Source organism: Beauveria bassiana, assembly GCF_000280675.1.
Source record: "Beauveria bassiana ARSEF 2860 unplaced genomic scaffold BBA_S00012, whole genome shotgun sequence".
NCBI lineage: Eukaryota > Fungi > Ascomycota > Sordariomycetes > Hypocreales > Cordycipitaceae > Beauveria > Beauveria bassiana.
Window position 1 is genome coordinate 311,878 of NW_007930847.1, and position 18,936 is coordinate 330,813.

The window sequence follows — 18,936 nt, forward strand, 5'->3', positions numbered from 1 at the left end:
GTTCTCACAACACACTGCTATGGCATATGTGAAGAATCTCATTCAAGTCCTCGTTCGAAACCTATGTGTCCATAGCCAAGGGGGCGATTGCACAGTAGCGTCGGACAGTGCCGTTCCATTTGCGCGTATAGGAAAGACTAATTGACTTGGGTAAGAGATAAAAGCTGTTCAATTCAGGTCCATCAGAATAGAGTTATCAAGGCCCTGCCTTGTCAATCAAGGCATGAGCTGTGAATATGGTGACCAGCAGCCAGCAATATGCGGACATGACAATCTGCCCATGACGATCTGCTCATGTCGGAGCGGGACTCTGTTTGAAGAGCGCGGCTTGGCACTATGGAGAGCCGAATATGCTTAGCATCGGAGCATATCCAGAGAAATATGTGCTCTGAGGCACTACTGAGACAAGCTCTTGTGCTGGCCACATTTGAAGAGAGTCACAGAGACGGGTTGTGGCACCGGCAGATGTTGTTGGCCTGTGTCACTGTCCACTTCAACGCCAGGCGGAAACTGTAGCCGGCTTTATCACAAAGATATCATGTAGCCCGTTATCGTGGCTGGCCGACGTGAGAAGTAATGGATATCTGCCGACTTCTATTTCTGCGAGACGACGGAGCGTCGTCCAGAGAAGCTAGGTGGCAGCCGAAGACTGGAGAGCTTGCCAGGGCTAGCGCACCGACTCGAGGAGATGGAACTGTCCGAGGGTTTGGGATATTCTATTTGCCGGAGAGGGCTTGAGAGGGTTCGCGGGGCCGGTCATGACACTGAGAAAGGGTATGGCGGAGATGTTGATGTGGAAAGGTTGTCCCTGGCGTGGGGTTGAATCCCGCTCTAATGGTGGTGGGTGATGTGCGGGATCCTACGACGCATCGATGCCTCTAAACGACAGTCCGGCCAGAACTTTGACCTGTGTTCTCCAACTGATTGCAGGCATTTTATTCATCGGAGGAACGACGGTTGTAGGTAGGTCGTTGGAGCAGCAAGTGGACGGAGTTCGAATTAGAGCGGTTAACAGCTGTTGCCGGTTCAAGTCCAGGGGCAGCGTGTCGATTTACAGCGCCTCGTGTCAGCCTTGCAGCGCAATATCCACTAAAATTGCCCCCAAAAGGCAGCCTCATCTGGTGGCGTCGCGCGACGCGTCTTCCAGCCACGAGCTCTTAACCGCTTGTTGAGACATTAACACCAACACCACCCAATCATCGCCAATTGAGTTTGATTTTTTAGCCGCACCATCCTCTGCGTCTGACATCTGCATCCGTCGTTATATCCCAGCTCCGGCTATGGGAGGCTTCCACCCGTGGCCATGTCTCGACTCTCCATCCCCACGACGGCCCGACTGCCCTCGTCGCTGCGCGTCGACCCCTCCAACCTCGTCGTCATCAAGAGCCTGAACCGGCTGTCCCGCGAGTCGCTCATCGCGCTGGCCCTCGACTGGCTCGACGAGGGCACCGTCGCCAATGCCGTCCCCTACCTCGACCGCCGCGGGCCCGACCAGGAGCCCGACAGCGACGATCTCTACCCGCCCTGCCGCACCATCGCCGAGCTGCAGCAGCTCTACGTTGACATGCAGGAGCAGAGGGGCTCCAAGCGCGACGTCGTCAGTCGTATCCTCGAGGGCGACTGGCGCCACGGCCTCACCCTCTATCAGCTCGCCATGGTCGACTTTGCCTACCTCGACGAGCACCCGGCCTCTCAGAAGTGGACGGCCTACAAGATCCTGCCCCTCACCCACCCGACGCACGACGCCGACGAGGAGACGCTCACCGTCGATGAGGCCAGCTTGCAGATACCCCGCTTCCACCCCTCGACCTTTCTCCAAAACCTGCAGGACCAGGTCCTCCCGGACGTAAAGGCCCACTACCATTTCTACAGGCCCAGCGACTATCCCGTCCTCTTGTTGCGCGTCTTCGCCATCGACTCGCCCTACAACAGCCAGCTCGCTCTCTCCGCCGGCAGCGCCAACGGCGCGGCCACAAATTACACCTCCTCTCGCACCGTCTATCTTGCCTTCCCCGATGGCTCGCCGAACCTCTACATCTCCAAGTCGCAGTCGGCGGGTGCGTCTGCCCACGGCGAGTCGCGCAGCCTGCAGAGCTTAATCGTCAAGGGCGTGCCGAAAGCGCTCTCCAGACCGCGGCAGCGCTTCACCCTTAAAAACTCGGGCCTCACCAGCAGAAACCTAGATGCGCTGCTCGATCGCAAAGGTCCGGGCCGCGGCAATGCCGCCAACGGAGGCTGGAGCATCTACGCCAATGAAAAGAACAAAAAGTCGCCTCTGGACTCGGTGCTGCCGCCGCACCCGCTGTCGGCGTCGGAGCACAGCCGTAAAAGAGCCTCACCGCTGACGCAGCAGCGCCGCGAGGCCAAACGCGCCAAGCTCGTGGCCAAGGGACGCTTTGGCGACTCGGGCATCATGACAGACGGCAAGGGCGTGGAACGCCTCGATGTCGTCGTCCAGGACCCGTACCCGTCCGTCAATGGCGTCGACGTACAGGGCTCAGATAATGACGACGGGGCCCCGACTTCTGGCAGGAGAGGGCCGCGAGGGAGCTTGGACGCCATGCTGAACGACGACGGCGACGACGCTGCGTCTGCGACTGCTCCTTCACGTCGGGACGCCGACTCACGCTGGACTCCCAATGTGCGCATCACCTTTCAGGGTGCTCATGTTTTTGCCGGCATTCGGCAGCTGGTGGAGGCCGGCATCGTCGACGGCGAGCGCATGCCTGGCTGGATGACTGGCGAAGACGGCGTCACCATAGGCGTGGTACACCATGGTCGTATAAAAGGAAACAAGGGCTCAGGAGTATGACGAGTTTTATGACCTTTTTTTGTGTACTTGCCTTTTTGTCATGTATTTATAAATCTAGCGTTGATTAGATGTCATCTTTGGAATAATGATACCCCAGGATAGGACAGACCCTGTCCAACTCTATTTCTATTCTTAACCAAGATACGCTTTCTGTTGTTCTTCTAAAGTCGCAACGCTATGCGCTCTCGCCGAGGTCAAATACCTTGTTCGTGTTTCTCCACGCCGCCTCGCAGACCTCCTCCACGGAAACGCCCTGGATGCCCGCCACAATCTTGGCGATGCGCTCTATTGTGCAGGGCTCATTGCGACCCTTGATCATGCATCCCTCCTGCCAGGTCTTGGTTGCTTTGAAACGCGATGGCACGTCCGGCTCCGTCTTTTGGTTCTTTTTCTTGCCGTGATTTGGCTGCTTCTGGGGCTTGTGCTTCTTGTCAAAGCCATTCGGCGCCCCAGCGACATCATTCAACTCAGGCGTCGTCGTCGTCGTTGTCGTCGTCTCGGACACGGCATGCTCTGGCTCTGTGAGCTTTTCGATGAGGTACTTCCAGCCGGCGTGGCTCGGACGCACTTCGCACCAGGGCCCGTCCGTCTCGAGCATGATGCGGTCCAGCGGCAGCTCCTTGATGACGGCGCAGTTCTCTTCCGTCTTGAAGCTGCATCCGTTGACGCCGACGTAGAGGCCGAGGTCGAGCAGCTCGCGCATCTCCTCCAGGGAGCCGGTGAAGCTGTGCACGACGCCGCCGCGCTGCAGCCTCTCCAGCCGCGGGCCAAAGGCGTCCTTCATCAGCCGCGCAAAGTCGGCGGCCGCCGCGCGCGAGTGCAGAAAGAGCGGCAGCTGGAGCTGCATGGACGCGGCGAGCTTGAGCTGCTCGGCGAAGCTGTGCAGCTGCACCGTCTTGTTGCAAAAGTGAAGCCGATCGTAGTCGAGACCAAACTCGCCAAAGGCAATCAGGTGGCCGGCGCCCGACGCCTGAGCATCCGTCAAGATCTTTTTCAGTTGTGAAATGTTGTCGGTCGACTTTTGAAGGTCAACTGCGCATTCAGGGATGCGCGCTGACGGGTCTGGGTCACAGGGGGGCGTGTGCTCTTCGTCGTGGGCAGTTGAGTCACCAACGCCGAATATGCTACTGCTGCAAGGATGAATACCGGCAGTATAGTAGACGGTTCCAGCTGTTTGAATAAAATACGTGTGAGCAGGAAAATACAGCGTCGACTGTGTACGGGTCCGACTCACGATACTCCTGTGCGAGGTCGGCTGCATCTTTGATGCTGTGCCAGTCCGAGCCAGTCACCAGTAGTTTCGTGCATCCTACTTGCTTTGCTCTGTCTACCACGGCTTGAAGGTCGTCGGGGTGCTTCTGCTTGCCGCGATAGCTGCCGCGGTAAACACGATCTGCGAGATTGATGCCAATCTGGCCCAATGAGTCAGCCGTCATCGCCAAGTTGCGTCGAGAGCTCCTTACATCGACATATCTGGGGTTATATGCTAGAGGCAAAGGCTCTGCCGAAGGTGCTTGAGTTGCCATGCTGTAAAACGCCAGATTCACGAAACAATGTGATGGGAAACAACGTAATAGTGAGTGTTGGGTAAATCGAGGTCTAGGGTGGGTGATGTCAGTCTTCTGACAGTTTTGCTAATTTTCAATGTTAGATTTCTTCCGACTGACCTTGGCCGACAGAGCATTTAACAGATATGTATAGATCTTCTTGTATAATTGAAGAGTCATCCGGTGACTTTGAGTCACCACTTTATGGTTATGTTAGATTTTTGAATTATCGTGGTGGCTTTAGTTTCGCAGACTGAGGCTGGCTTGGGCAATGGCTAGTGCGCCTCGACTACTCGACCAGTGGGTCAGGTGTTTCGCTGTACGTCCGCGCCCTAAGCCAGCTTCGCATCAAGAGCATTCTCATCACAGCAAGGCCTATGTCGAGAAAACACACCCACGCCATGCATCTAAAACAAGTAAAAAATATATGCACCACTCAGTCGCCCTTGTAGATGATCAACTGAGGATAGCGGCGGCACCAACACCTAGCAACGCTCAGGCGAGTCTCCTGGCTAATTTCGAGAGTATCAAATTGTCGAGGCCACACAGCATATCCATGAACCCTACGCCGTCATTTACACGACTGGCACGAGGACATCACGAAAGTCGCACACCACTCCCATTCGTTACTTAAGTCAACTCCAAACAGTTTCTCATAGTACGAGCCCGAGAAATTCGTAGTGCTCACGATAGCAGCTAGGCAACCTTGCATGAGCTTCGCGCCTCGAAACGGCCCCGATCTAAGCTGCAGATACGTCGTCATAGGCTGCTGTCGTAGTCATGTCTTTTCACGGCCCCGGCGTGTATCTACGGAGCCGCCAACGCCTCAGCACATCCGGTGTACCCACAAGGACCGGCCGTAGCTTCGCGCGCTCGACGAGGCTGACCTCGGCCTTTGGGGTAAGCGTCAATGGGCGGCTTGCTGAACAGGCTCGCTATGTCGGTGATATCAGTCGGAAGGGGGCGTGAGCAACAGCATGTTGTATGCAGGCATGTCAAAAGGGAGTATGGAGAAGATGAAAATTGATGCTTGTTTGCCGTTTGGCGTTGTCATGCAGTGATTGCGAATACGAACCGACACATCCAGCGTCGCGCGAGCCAGGTTCCTCTGCTATGACTGCTGTTGCAGGCAGTAACTAAAGTCTTCGAGAGCTAGCCCAACTCGTCTAAAGATTGCAACAGAGACTTAAGTCGAGGCTACAGATACGCCTCGTGAAAATTTCGGTATGAAGCTGTGCATACATTGTACCTTATCATAGCCTTATGGTTTTTTTGTGAAAACTGAAGTTGAGCGCTGTAGGTACCAGCGATAGCCTCACAGTGCAGATTGGCTCCTGCCATGGCTGTGAGAGCCGGACACCCATGTTATGATCTGATAAGATCGGAGTCCGATCGTGACCGAGCTCGGAAATCACACAAAGTTGCACGTCAGCCGGATCCCTTCCATAACATGACACCACTGCGTTTAATTGGAGGAGCACCGATTCTTGGCGAGCCGTTACGAGACGAACACATTCCTCGCCAGGTTAGTGAAGTGAGTACGCTGCAATAGAGCCGAAAATCACGGCCGACCCGCGTGAAGTGGCGGGTTGCCAAGAGGGAAGGAATTACGAGTCCTCCTTGTTCACTGTAGAGACTGCACGTGATTGCGCGTCACAGTGCGAAACGCGGTCGCGGTCACGGCCACAGCCACAGCCACAGCCGCGGTTGCTAACGGTTGAAACGTCGAGGCGAAACGGTGGAAAAGCTGTGAAGAAAGACGAACGCTTAACGTCCCGTGTACTTGAGGAGCCGACTGAATTTGCGATGCTAATCAAGCGCAATTTATAAGCATCGCAATTCGCACTACGGGCCCGCGCCACAGGGACCATGTCGAATTCAAAATTGACAGCAATAGTCGCTTGCTCAGTTTCGGCGAAAGCAAACACTTGCATTCACGTTTCCGTTAGCCAGGTACAAGGACACTAAATCAAAAGTCGCATTACCTTCGATTCCCTTCGGTCGCCGTCGCCTTTAAGTGCATCGCCCAGTCCACGTGACTGCGCGCCACAGCGCACAACGCGCCTCAACTGCCACTTTAAGTGGTTACGTCGAGACGTGGGTGGCGTATCTAAGTCGCTAGAATTGCCTCAAAATGGCAAAAGTATATTCCTCGAGGAGCCGAAGTAAATTTTACCTGACCTGGAGTATGAACAGACGTTTTTCTGCATTGCCGTTCTGTCTCAGCAGCAATCTGGTCGCCGTGGGCAACATTGATAACCCTGGTCCAAACCCCACTAGCTCAGCCGTTTAATGGATTTCTCGGGTTTGTCATTGTTTGTCGCGCTACTTTTTGGCGTCGCGTAGCAAACCACGCGCCCAGACATAAGAAGCCCGTTCCACCGTTTCTTTCTACGCGTTTTCTTCACTCTTCTCATCTTCAGCATCTGCTTCTGCATCACACATAGGCCTTGAATTGCAACGACCTTTCATCCTGCAACAACTGTATATGTGTCCAGTTGATACTTGCAGCCTTCAGAGAGAACCAACTCTCCCTTCGCCTCTTCTTTTCAGCCCTTCATCGTCGCTTCGTCGACACCATCACGTCGACGCCATGTACGTGAAGAAGAGAGGTACGTCGCGATGCATCCATCCAATCCTGAGATGCGGCCCTAATGTCTACTGCAGATGGACGCCAAGAGCGTGTCCAGTTCGACAAGATTACTGCTCGTGTCTCAAGACTGTGTTACGGTCTCGACACTGAACATGTCGACCCCGTCGCCATCACTCAAAAGGTCATCTCCGGTGTCTATGGTGGTGTAACCACTATTCAGCTTGACGATCTCGTAAGTGCTCTTGTGCTTCGCAATGCAATCGCCCATCGCCGTTGCTAATCGCACCCCTTGATAGGCTGCCGAGACTGCCGCATACATGACCGTCACCCACCCTGACTACGCTATCCTCGCGGCCCGCATCGCCGTCTCCAACCTCCACAAGCAGACTAAGAAGCAATGGTCGTCCGTCATCAGCGACTTGTATCACTATGTCAATCCCAGGAACGACCGTGCGTCCCCCATGATTGCCAAGTCAACATATGAGTGCGTAATGAGACACAAGGAGGAGCTCGATTCCGCCATCGTCTACGACCGCGATTTCAACTACCAATACTTCGGCTTCAAGACCCTAGAGCGTTCCTACCTTCTTAAGCTCAACGGTAAGATTGTTGAGCGTCCCCAGCACATGATTATGCGTGTCGCGGTCGGTATCTGGGGAGACAATATTGAGCGCGTTATTCAGACCTACAACCTCATGTCGAGCAAGTTCTTTACCCATGCCTCGCCCACTCTCTTCAACGCCGGTACTCCTCAGGCCCAACTGTCCTCCTGCTTCCTGGTTGACATGAAGGATGATTCCATTGAGGGTATTTATGACACTCTCAAGTCTTGCGCTATGATCTCCAAGATGGCGGGTGGCATTGGCCTCAACGTCCACCGCATCCGTGCCACTGGCTCCTACATCGCCGGTACCAACGGTACTTCCAACGGTATCATTCCCATGCTCCGTGTCTTCAACAACACTGCTAGATACGTTGACCAGGGTGGCAACAAGCGCCCTGGTGCCTTTGCCATCTACCTCGAGCCCTGGCACGCCGATGTCTTTGAGTTCCTTGATCTCCGCAAGAACCACGGCAAGGAGGAGGTTCGCGCCCGTGATCTTTTTCTTGCTCTCTGGATTCCCGATCTGTTCATGAAGCGCGTCGAGAAGAACGGTGAATGGACCCTTATGTGCCCCAATGAGTGCCCTGGTCTTGCCGACTGCTACGGCGACGAGTTCGAGGCTCTTTACGAAAAGTATGAGCGCGAGGGCAAGGGTCGCAAGACTGTCAAGGCTCAGAAGCTCTGGTACTCTATACTAGAGGCACAGACCGAGACCGGTAACCCTTTCATGCTCTACAAGGACCACTGCAACCGCAAGAGCAACCAGAAGAACCTCGGTACTATCCGTAGCTCCAATCTCTGCACTGAGATCATCGAGTACTGTGCTCCCGACGAGACTGCTGTCTGCAATCTCGCTTCCCTGGCCCTTCCCGCCTACGTTGACTACAACCAAGGCGTCTATGACTTCAAGAAGCTGCATGAGGTTACCATGGTTGTTGTGCGTAACCTGAACCGCATCATTGATGTCAACCACTACCCCATCCCCGAGGCTCGCAACAGCAACATGCGCCATCGTCCCATTGGTGTCGGTGTCCAGGGCCTTGCTGATGCCTTCCTTGCCCTTCGCATGCCCTTTGAGTCTCCCGAAGCTCGTGAGCTCAACAAGCAGATCTTTGAGACCATATACCATGCTGCCCTCACTGCCTCCGTGGAGCTTGCCAAGGAGGAGGGTCCCTATGAGTCGTTCAAGGGTTCCCCCGCCTCTGAGGGTATTCTGCAACACGACATGTGGAATGTCAAGCCCTCTGACCTCTGGGAGTGGGATGAGCTCCGTGAGCAGGTTAAGCAGCACGGTGTCCGCAACTCTCTCCTGGTTGCTCCCATGCCTACTGCCAGTACCTCACAGATTCTTGGCAACAACGAGTGCTTTGAGCCCTACACTTCCAACATTTATCAGCGCCGTGTTCTGGCCGGTGAGTTCCAGGTTGTCAATCCCTGGCTGCTCAAGGATCTCGTCGACATGGGCCTTTGGTCTGACGCCATGAAAAACCGCATCATTGCTGAGAATGGTTCCATTCAAAATATTCCCAATATCCCTGCCGATATCAAGGCTCTGTACAAGACTGTCTGGGAGATTTCCCAGCGCCAGGTTATCCAAATGGCTGCTGACCGTGGCGCTTTCATTGATCAGTCTCAGTCACTCAACATCCACATGCGTGATCCCACCATGGGCAAGATCACCAGCATGCACTTCGCCGGCTGGAAACTCGGTCTTAAGACTGGCATGTACTACCTGCGTACACAGGCTGCTGCCGCACCTATCCAGTTCACTGTCGATCAGGAAGCCTTGAAGGTGGTTGATGCCGCTACTGCCCGCGAGCGTCTCCCGAAGAAGCGCGCCCCTCCGGCCGGCACCAGCTACATGTCCTCTGCCTCTCCCATAAGCAAAGTTTCTTCTGCCCCCAAGGATGCCGGCAATACTGTCAGTGCTGTCAGCTCCAACGGCATCCCGACCCCCTCCACTACTCCGCCTCCTCTGGTCGCCACCAGAGGGCCCCTATCCTCGCCTCAGAAGCCCAACACTATGAAGGCTGATGTTGATGATGGTGATAGCCCCAAGGTTCTTGCCACTGAGCCCTCGCAGCAGGTTGACGACGAGCTCGCCGAGGGCAAGCGCACCAGCAACCAGGACGAGGATGGCGAAGGCAACGAGGTCCGCGAGCGTGACATTTACTCCGAAGCCGTCGTTGCCTGCAGCATCGAGAACCCCGAATCCTGCCTTATGTGCAGCGGTTAGGGTATCCCCTACAATCATTATAGACACGAATGTATGACTGCAAATCCAATCGCTTTGGAAGCAGACGAATAGGCATGTGGGAAGGTTCATTTTTTTTTTTTTGCTTTATTTTCCGCGAAGCATGACGGGACAAGTGAAAATAGGCTTTCATGGTTGATAATAGCAGCTTTGGTCATTGGATTTTATCATTTGGTTTGCTGATTTGTTGTTTCGTCTTGAAGACTGGTTACGATATCTTGGGTGTTATCTTTCTCTTTTACCTCAAGCTCTCGCAAGACGAGATGTTAATAATCTCGCTGCAATGAGCGTTTCTGTGTACTCCTCCTTCACTTAGTTAATGTGAACTACGAATGTATCATTGAGTGCACAGTCCTGAGTCGTGTGCTGTGGCCTGCTCAAACTGGTAGAAGCCGCCCAATCACCGCTTTCCCATGTTTACTCGGCGCTGCTACAAGACCCTGGCAAATGCACAAGGACAAACTAGGTTACGAGCAGCTTAATTGTTCAATCATCGTCTGTGGCAAAAGCTGAGTTGCCAGCTGAAAGACGTCATGGTGATTGGTGACGAAGAAGCAACAGCCGAAGAGAACAACGGCAGGGGTCGAGGAAGCACCGTAACATAGTCCGCCATCTCTAGAAACGCCCGATGGTCGTGCCATGGCTTATGTCAAACATGCAAACAAAGAAGAGCCAACAAGGCTCGATGATTTGACAGAGACGACTATTTGGCCGGTTGTGTGACCCAGGCATCCGCTGCTTCGTTCATGCTCTCGTTCAGCTCTTTGACCGAATCGCGACATCTTCTCGTCGATGAGGCACCGGCAGTCCTTGTACAAAGGTGTACGTTTTCGTTCAATCGGCCGGGTACTTGTCTTTGTTCATGATTCATGTGTCAGATCGCGTTGGCTTTATCGTGCTCCTATGATTGACGCACAGGTACCAGTCTCTTCAATTTCCGTGGTGCCGAGCTCCACGATGTCGTCGAAGAAGGAAGCGTAGCTGCTCTGTGAGCCAGGCCGACGGTCGTTGGAGCGAGACAGCTTGTCGAAAACCAAGGCGGGACCAAGACAATATCTCAATGATCCCACCATCTATCCTGGTCCTTTGCCGGGTACTTTCTTTGCCCGTGCCTTGCGCGATAGCATTGCTTGCTTGCTGGCGCTTGGCAAGCGTCTCCGCTGGTGACGAGAAGGATACAAGAGGCTTTGTGCCGGATCTGTGGTCAAGTGCTGATTTCGGATGAATCAACAACAAAGCAGAAGGCTGCACGGCAAGGTCTCAAAGTGGCATCACCAGAAGAGGCTCAGGTTGCAGCTCTGTGTATCCGATCCTTTGTCATGACCATTACGTCAACATCAAGAGAGATAAGTCAATCAATATGCAGCGCGCGAGACTATTAGTGAATGGAGGCTGTGGTCTGCATGCACCAGCGTCAGCCAAGTGTTGATGCTTGTCTGCATGCATGATACGGATATGCGGTGTGTTGTCGTCAATGCAAAGGTGAACAACAATGTGCATAACAATCAACAGCTTGGAACTTTTGCGCAGATCTGTTGCGTCACTGTCGATTGACTTTTCTTTTCTGTCCTTGGCCCGTCGGTCCTTTTTTTTACCCTCCGGGGTTCCCTTCTGCGGCCTTCCGAGCGGCGCAGCGTATAGTTTTCTCGCGCTATGCAACGGCGGGAGCCGAGGTTCCATGTGCATTAGTGCAGAACTTTTTTCTTCAATGCTCGATGCGTTCTTTCTTTGGCAAGCCCTAAGCCGAATAGAGAGGCAATGACGATCACCTTTGTCTGGAAACGGCCGCGAACGAATACAGGGAAGCTTCAGTGTGATTTCGTGGCCAATCAAGGTGCTGTACAGAAGCGCCTGCTGACAGCGGTAAAGTATAAAATTTGGGGGCTTTCTGCCTGACATCGCTATTGACTTGGCACGTTGGGTATCGTCGGAATTGAGAATGAGCTCATTCATAAGAAAAAAAGAGCCGAGTACTAAGATGACAGTTGGCTTAGCAAACGAAAGAGGGCGCGGAAGAACACGAGATCAATTCTTGTTCTATCTTGTATCGTTTGCATATCGTTCCTGTAGCCGCCACATGAGAAGATGTAGTGCAATACTGTGAAGCGTAAACAAGTGCCTATCGGGAAATGCCTGAGTTGCGAGACACTGGTGATTTTCGGCAACTGATCGAGCCGTCAAGTAATCAGGGCACCGATTGCGGCGATAGATAAGTTGCATGTCTCACGGGGTTCACGAGGCGTTTCTTCTCTCTCTGAATCTAAATTGCCAGGCAGCGAGGCAGCCAGGCCAAGCGAGCGGTGCACTACTTGCATGAATTGTCAGGGTATCGGCTTGGCGATGGGTAGCGGTGGCGGTTGGCCGCTGTCGCAAAGGGTTTTAGCCAACAGACATTTGAAGTAAGCATGCATCGGTTATGCTGATTAGTGGCGAGGGCATCGAGTACATGGCTGTATCAGACTTGTACCTCTACGTACTGGCAGTCTCACCAACATAGTCCGACACCTGGGTCCGCTCTTGGGAGGAGTATTCGTAAAGCACTTGCAAAAAGTTAGAGAAAACTTGCTAGTCAAGTCATGACATGAAACCTGCACCAGAAGAGCAGAAGAGCTTCCCGGAAAGCTCAACTAGCAAGACTAACAGGTCCCGGCTAGGTTGATGTTGGCCAAATTTGGTACAAAAAGCCGCGATGGGTTCCAAAGTGGCTGCTGGCAGCTGCCGGCTAACTGGATCACACCCACTGTAAGAAGCGTGGCTTGGAGCACCAATGGAACCATGAGCATGGGTGCAGCATGGTTGGAGATCGGACGGCGTCAGTGGTCGCCAGATGTGAGGTAATGTGGCTTTCAGTTCAGAGACTGCAAAAACTATTGATGATTGTCCGGCTATAGAGCCCAAGCATTGAGCATGACTGTCTAGTTCAAACCAGTCGAGAAGGCAAGGGGGTTTGGGGGGTGTTGAACGGTCGGTCGATTGATACAAACTGCGAGGCCTTGCCAATCGAAAAAATCGATGACCCTGTCGTGTTATCCGTTCATGATAAGCTATATGGCTGTCCATGCACCAGTGGATCGTCCTTGTGGATCAGTCGAGCTGGAGGAGGTTTTGTGGCGCTGGGGCCTCGCCAAAGACAGAGTCGACAACCCCAGTGCTTGGCCATGGCTGGCTGGGTGACGGTGTGCCCCAAAGCGGTCAGGCAAAGGTAGATGAACGATTATACCGAGCGACCGATTGCTTAGGCCCCAAGCCCCAGACGGGACAGCGCAATTATCATGGTTCTGCTTTTGCTTTTCGGGTCTCTCAACGGCAATGTCGCATTTCGCCGACCAGGCATAGAGCTATTACCGGGTGGCCTGGCGCACATCTGACAGTTTCAAGTACAGAGTGACGTCGAAGATTCGTGTGGCGCAAGCTGCGGCCAAGGGCGGATGGGATGTGGGTGAAGCAATCGAACCGAGCCAGGGCAGAGAGGCCTTGGCTGGCCAGCCGGCTCAACCTGCCTTTGCCAAATTGTGACGGATGATGTAACTGAGTTGTGGAGCAGGCAATTGAGAGCCCAGCTGAGCAGGGGAGCGAAGCGGGAGGGGCAGGGAGCCGAACCAATGCAGGCCCTGTGGCGCGCCACGCCGTGGAGGTGTGTCCCGCTGATTTCTGAACGGCGTTGTCTCCGAAGACGCTCGCCAAGCAAATATGTACCAATCAACCTGGAACCAACCCACGAGTCTGGAGCCTGTGAAATTAGTCGGCTGGTTCGTCGGCGTTTGCAATTGGACTGCTTGGGAAAGCCAAGATGCTATAAGCGAAATCTGTATTGTATTGTATTGTATTGGTGATGCAAACGGCGATTGTAGTGTTCAGTACCTACGGAGTAACGGGGCTCCGTAGGCTGGCAGTCGAGTTGACAGTGTACATAGGATCGTTGAATTGAAGTCGAGTGTTGGAGACAATTACTTGATGGATACTTGATGGATACTCGATGGAAGCCTGGTGCTGGCTACGCTCGGAATACTGGTAGCTGGTGTGCTGATGGTCAGTAGTGGGAGTGTGAGGCTGTCACGAAGCTTTCCGTGTGCCAGCTTGTCCAGCTTGCTCGCTGTGGCGCAGGCTTGTTGTGGTAGCAGGACGTGGCTAGAGACGGCGTGCCCGCGTCGGAGACAGCGAGCTGCTGAAAGCTGCGGCGCTTGGGCGCCTGGAGGCCGCTGAATTGGTGCAGCGCCTGCGCCACACGCACCTAAAAACGTTCCTGTTCGAGTTCGGGGCGCGCGTACCAACCAAGCTCGAGTCTTCCCGTCGTGTCTGCATCATCTGTGATCTGGAGCATGTGAACTATCTTCATCTGACGGCGCGCCGACATGGTACCCAACTATGTATTTGTCAAGCCAAGAACAGTGCTCTATATCCGTTGATAATTTAGACTTTGAGCCGGGCCCCTCCGCGCGGCGGCCCAAGCTATCGCCCTGTCTGTTTCAAGGGAGCCAGGCAAATTAGTACTATGGGATCTTTACTCTTTACTCTTTCGCTGAGCTTGTTGCTTCTTTTTGTTTTGCTGGAAGATACATGATGGCAATTGAGCATTCCGTTACAGATGCTGTACGAACGTAAACAGCGGGTGAACCAGAGTCTCGGTCGAGGCGTGAGAGTCCCCGCTGACGACGGCGATCGTTATAAGAAACCATCGGATAAATCATCAGCCCATCGCGCTGTGTTTTGATACAATATCCCTCAAAAACTCGTCTGTGGGTGGTTTGCTAGTGCAGTATTTGAGTGTGCTACGAAAAGATGATTCACCAAGAAAACTCTGGAATGCGTAGGTGCACCCGCGCGAGCTTGGCGTCGCATGGGGTTTGAGAGCGTTTGCTATTGAGCGTGTAAGTGGCAGTACGCGAAGATTGAGTAACAGGTTGGCAACGACCATTTCTCCACGTAGTTATCTGCCGTGTTATTCGTGGATAGACAGGCAAACCGGTTCCGGCAGGAGCAGCGGCAATGGACGGCCCTGCAATCTGCCAATGTAAGCACAGGCTAGCTGAAGCGGGAGTCTCCCCGAGTATTTCAATTTGGATGGCTTCTGGATCAGGTTGCTGGCTTTTTTAGCGATTGGTTATTTCAACTTATTTGGCAGTGTAGCTCTACTTGTGATGACGAGCCGATATGGAATCGTGGCAACTGGCTATGTCGAGACACAAGTCTCTTCAGCAGTGCGGCGTGACGAGGCCTAGCAGCAAGTATGCAGGACAGACCCGATGTATCAGTAGCATTCTGGCCTCGCTACAGGCCTTTGTGTCCCAAGACATAATGTCTGGAAATGGGGTGGCCGTAGACACTCCCCAATAGCATACCATTGAAGCCGACGCGATAAAATTTTTCCCGAATCACGCCCTTGCCCGAAATGCAATATTATTAAGGGCTTTGCTGGTATAAGGGAGCACTGGGGAGCAAGGGATCTCAAAGGGAGGGGATTCCACGGCCAGTATCTAGGCTACGCGGGGTCCGAGACAAGGTGTACTGGAGGGAGATGTGGCTTTCAGGGAAGGGATGCTCAAGCTCGCGAGAACTGACTTTGAATCTCATGCATGCCTGGTATTACGGGAGACTTTTTTCCTTTGGGTTTGTTGTTTGATTGGGAAAACGCTAATTCGCAAGCTTCAGAGTTGGTCCTCTACAGGCTCCTACTGGCCGATGGTGAAGAGATGCATGACAGAGGCGGCCCAGAAAATCGGACAATGCAATTTTAAAACAAAATCAATCGTCAATCAACTACGAATAACCTCTGGTGGTGCCATGGCAAGTTACTCTTCATTTCGCTTTAGATGCTTGACCCCACTGGCGACTTTCATGGGCAGTTTACAATGGAAGAGGCCGCTAAAGCCCACCGAGACCGAGCTAGATAGGAGCATGCCCAACCAAACAGAGGCCGCGAGGGGCTTTGGCGCGTGTTTAGTGCGCGGGCTGAATCAGAATTGTTATTACACAGGACTGTACTAGAGACAAAAAAGTAAATAAATAAAGGCTAAAAACCTGAAAATGTCATAATGGTGCTGAAGTAGCTGCCGCTGTACCTGACGAGGGCTGGCACGGGCTGGCTGTGTGGCTCGGAAGCTCGCTCGCCTGTAATCAGTAACTAGCTGATGGTAATTGCTACATCATCAATGCAGTCACACATGCATTGTTTCTGCCGATGTACGGATGATAGAATCAGTATCCATACATAGGGTAGTTCTTTGTAGCCCGCGCCTCATCACTTGAGCTGCGATGGGAATATCAACGGACAAGGCCTTGCTTGGCTGAACTGACCCTGTTTGGCTGTCCTTTTACAGTGGCAATCCCCGCTGTTGTTTAACAAGATTCAAGAGGGAGAGGAAAAGAGTGAGAGAGCTATGACGAGCATTTCTCCACTCTTCCCTTTTCCCTGAGCCACCCCTGCACCCCTGCACCCCTGCACCCCTGTCCGCCTGTGTGGCTAGTGCCGAATCGATTTTTTAGCGCACCATGTCCGTTCAAGGCCGACCCAGCGCGGTGATTTGTACCTTGCTAGTGCTACCCCAGCCTAGCGCATTAAATCCAGCCCCCAGACCCAGAGGAAGTTGATGAGGAGAGTTGAGGCAAGGAAATTTACCAGTATTAGATAGAGTACGGATACTGGCCCAAGGAAGGTTTGGCTGCACGTACCCGCTTGTAACGGAAGGTACCTGCACACACCATGGCACACGGTACATCCATACCTTGCAGACCCATCGCGTGCAGCCGTCTTGCGCTAGTCTCTAGTCCACCTCTGGAGCTTGGAAGGAGGCAGCTTGCAAGACCAGCAACAGGAAAATGGCAACACCAGGCCATCATGCCCTCCGTTTGCTCTTCTACCCTCTGCCAGTTGCCAGCTGCCACCCTCCCACAGGTGCCAGCTGGCAGACACCCATCGCTATCCACATTTAGAGTTCATTTTCTGGGTCAATTGGTCACACCCGCTTGCCGTTTGCCGTTTCCCAGACACGCTCCCGCTGCACTACTAATAATCGACTTCCTCCCCCTCCATCCTCGAGATCCCTTCTTCTCTTCCTTCTCCCCACGCTTCAACTGCCACCGGCTTTCTCACTTAAGTGTTTCTATCAACGATTCCCTGCAACACCTCAGCCCTGTGTCTTGTCTCGTCGACTTCACTTCTTCTAAACAGTAGGTCTTGCATCCACCCTCTCGTCTTACACTTCAAGCCTCTCCGCCGATGCACCAACCAAACGAATGGCCCTATTTCAGGCTTTTATGCCCACCAATTGACGATACGCGCTCTGAATTCGAACAATTGCCGATCGCGATTGGCTACAACCACGTCGCTCAACCCACTGTGCCTTGCTTCAATGCTCTCGACGTCTCTTTCCATTCCGATCTAGGGCTTCGGTCATGCTTCACCGACATGCACAACACACAACCGAGCCTTCGCTGACATTCGCCGACATAGATTTTGAATTTTAATTCACATCCCGTCACAATGAAGACATTTGTTGCTCTCAGCGCTCTGGCCGCCATTGCCACCGCTCAGGACGTCTCCAGCCTGGCTCAGTGCGGTGTAAGTAATCATCGACATCAACCCACACAGGCTCCACGCTAACATCCCGTCGCAGCAAACTTGCGCCAACAACATGCTGGCTGCCTCCAAGGCCCAGGAGCTCGGCTGCAGCGCCAACGACCTGAAGTGCCTCTGCGACAACGCCAACTTCGGCTTCGGTCTCCGTGACTGTTCGGCAGCCATCTGCCCCAGCGAGGACGCCGCTCAGGTTGTCGCCTTCGGTATCGCCGCTTGCAGATCTGCTTCCGGTACTGGCGGCGCCGGCGGCAACGGCGGCAACGGTGCCTCTTCCACTGGTGGTGACGGCGGTAGCGGTGGCAACGGTGCCTCCTCCACCGGTGGCGATGGTGGCAATGGTGCCTCTTCCACTGACTCTGCTTCCGGCTCTGAGGCCACTAGCACCTCTGGCTCCGGCAACGGTGTTGGTGGCGTTGGCGGTGCTGGCGGCTCTGGCTCTTCCACTGACTCCGGTTCCGGCTCCGAATCTACTGGTTCCGATGGTGGCAACGGCGCCACCTCTACTGGCTCTGACGAGGCCACCTCCACCGGTACTGGTGCCGGCTCCGAGTCCACCTCCGGCTCCGGCTCTGAAACCACTGGCTCCGAGTCTGGCAACGGCGCTGGTGCCTCCTCGACCCAGGGTAGCAACGGCTCTGAGACGACCCAGGCTCCCACTTCCTCTGAGGGCTCTGGTGGCAATGGCGGATCTTCTTCCACCGAGGGCGGCGCTGGTGCCAGCTCCACCACTGGCTCCCAGAACTACGCGCCCCAGGCCACCGCTCAGGTCGGCCTTGTCGCCGCTGCCGCCGGTATTGCTGCTCTTATGCTGTAAAGCATGAGCTGTTGTCTGCAATCTCTTCTTCTTCTTCATGATGCACATGTTTGTCACATAATACCCCGCCTGATGCACCTCGATACAAATGGTCACCTGGGTGTCGCATTTGAACTGGAAGAACCTACTCGGGCAAATCTAGACAAAAACGTGGTACTCGGCTCTCGACCTTTGGGGTCGAGGTGCTAGGCAGGCTCCACGAGGGTCGATATGATTTACTGATCTTGTTCTTGTTCTAATGGTAACGACGGGAGTGGACAAAGGGTTTCTTAATGTATGGTTTCATGCCACAAGTGTTTAAAAGAATATAAACCTGATTGTTGCCTGTCTCGGCCGTTGACCTGTTTAGCGTCACGGTATTAATACATAATAATTAGTCTGCCCAATACATCTTGCCAAAGACGTGTTTCTATATGTCATGTCTACCGCGAGCGCATCCTACTGTGTAAGCTCTCGCTAATATAACACGAAGACGTGGTCAATTCTAAAAGGGCGCAGATTACCTATACCTCGTGCGTAACGTTTTCAAAGTAGGACATGATAACGAGCAGTTTAACCCTTCCATTTGTTCGGCACAGTGTGCGACACTTCTCGACGTCTTCGAAGAGAGCGCAACTTTCGACACGGAGAGCAATGTAGAGAAGCGATGAAATTGAGTCTTTGGCAAGGACAGAGATAGCTGGGCGTACGCTAGGTACAAGGCATGGCAGTTGGTTGTGGAATAGAAAGATGAATG

The 18,936-nt window shown here is 53.7% G+C and overlaps 4 protein-coding genes across 4 annotated transcripts; 2 read left to right on the plus strand and 2 right to left on the minus strand.

The window, feature by feature from the left end:
* Window positions 1-1,303: 1,303 nt before the first annotated feature.
* BBA_04993 (trfA protein) lies at window positions 1,304-2,812 on the plus strand (the record flags this gene model as incomplete). The annotated part of the gene is made up of 1 exon (XM_008600090.1): window positions 1,304-2,812. The coding sequence occupies one exon, from the start codon at window positions 1,304-1,306 to the stop codon at window positions 2,810-2,812; it is 1,509 nt and encodes a 502-aa protein (XP_008598312.1).
* Window positions 2,813-2,987: 175 nt separating this feature from the next.
* On the minus strand, window positions 2,988-4,338 carry BBA_04994 (TatD family hydrolase; the record flags this gene model as incomplete). The annotated part of the gene is made up of 3 exons (XM_008600091.1): window positions 2,988-3,982; window positions 4,047-4,224; window positions 4,276-4,338. 3 exons carry the CDS (start codon window positions 4,336-4,338, stop codon window positions 2,988-2,990), a joined length of 1,236 nt encoding a protein of 411 aa, XP_008598313.1.
* A 2,614-nt stretch (window positions 4,339-6,952) lies between these two features.
* Window positions 6,953-9,792, plus strand: BBA_04995 (ribonucleoside-diphosphate reductase large chain; the record flags this gene model as incomplete). Its single annotated transcript, XM_008600092.1, has 3 exons — window positions 6,953-6,971; window positions 7,027-7,184; window positions 7,249-9,792. The coding sequence occupies 3 exons, from the start codon at window positions 6,953-6,955 to the stop codon at window positions 9,790-9,792; spliced, it is 2,721 nt and encodes a 906-aa protein (XP_008598314.1).
* A 4,048-nt stretch (window positions 9,793-13,840) lies between these two features.
* On the minus strand, window positions 13,841-14,164 carry BBA_04996 (uncharacterized protein; the record flags this gene model as incomplete). Its single annotated transcript, XM_008600093.1, has 2 exons — window positions 13,841-14,009; window positions 14,079-14,164. 2 exons carry the CDS (start codon window positions 14,162-14,164, stop codon window positions 13,841-13,843), a joined length of 255 nt encoding a protein of 84 aa, XP_008598315.1.
* Window positions 14,165-18,936: the final 4,772 nt, after the last annotated feature.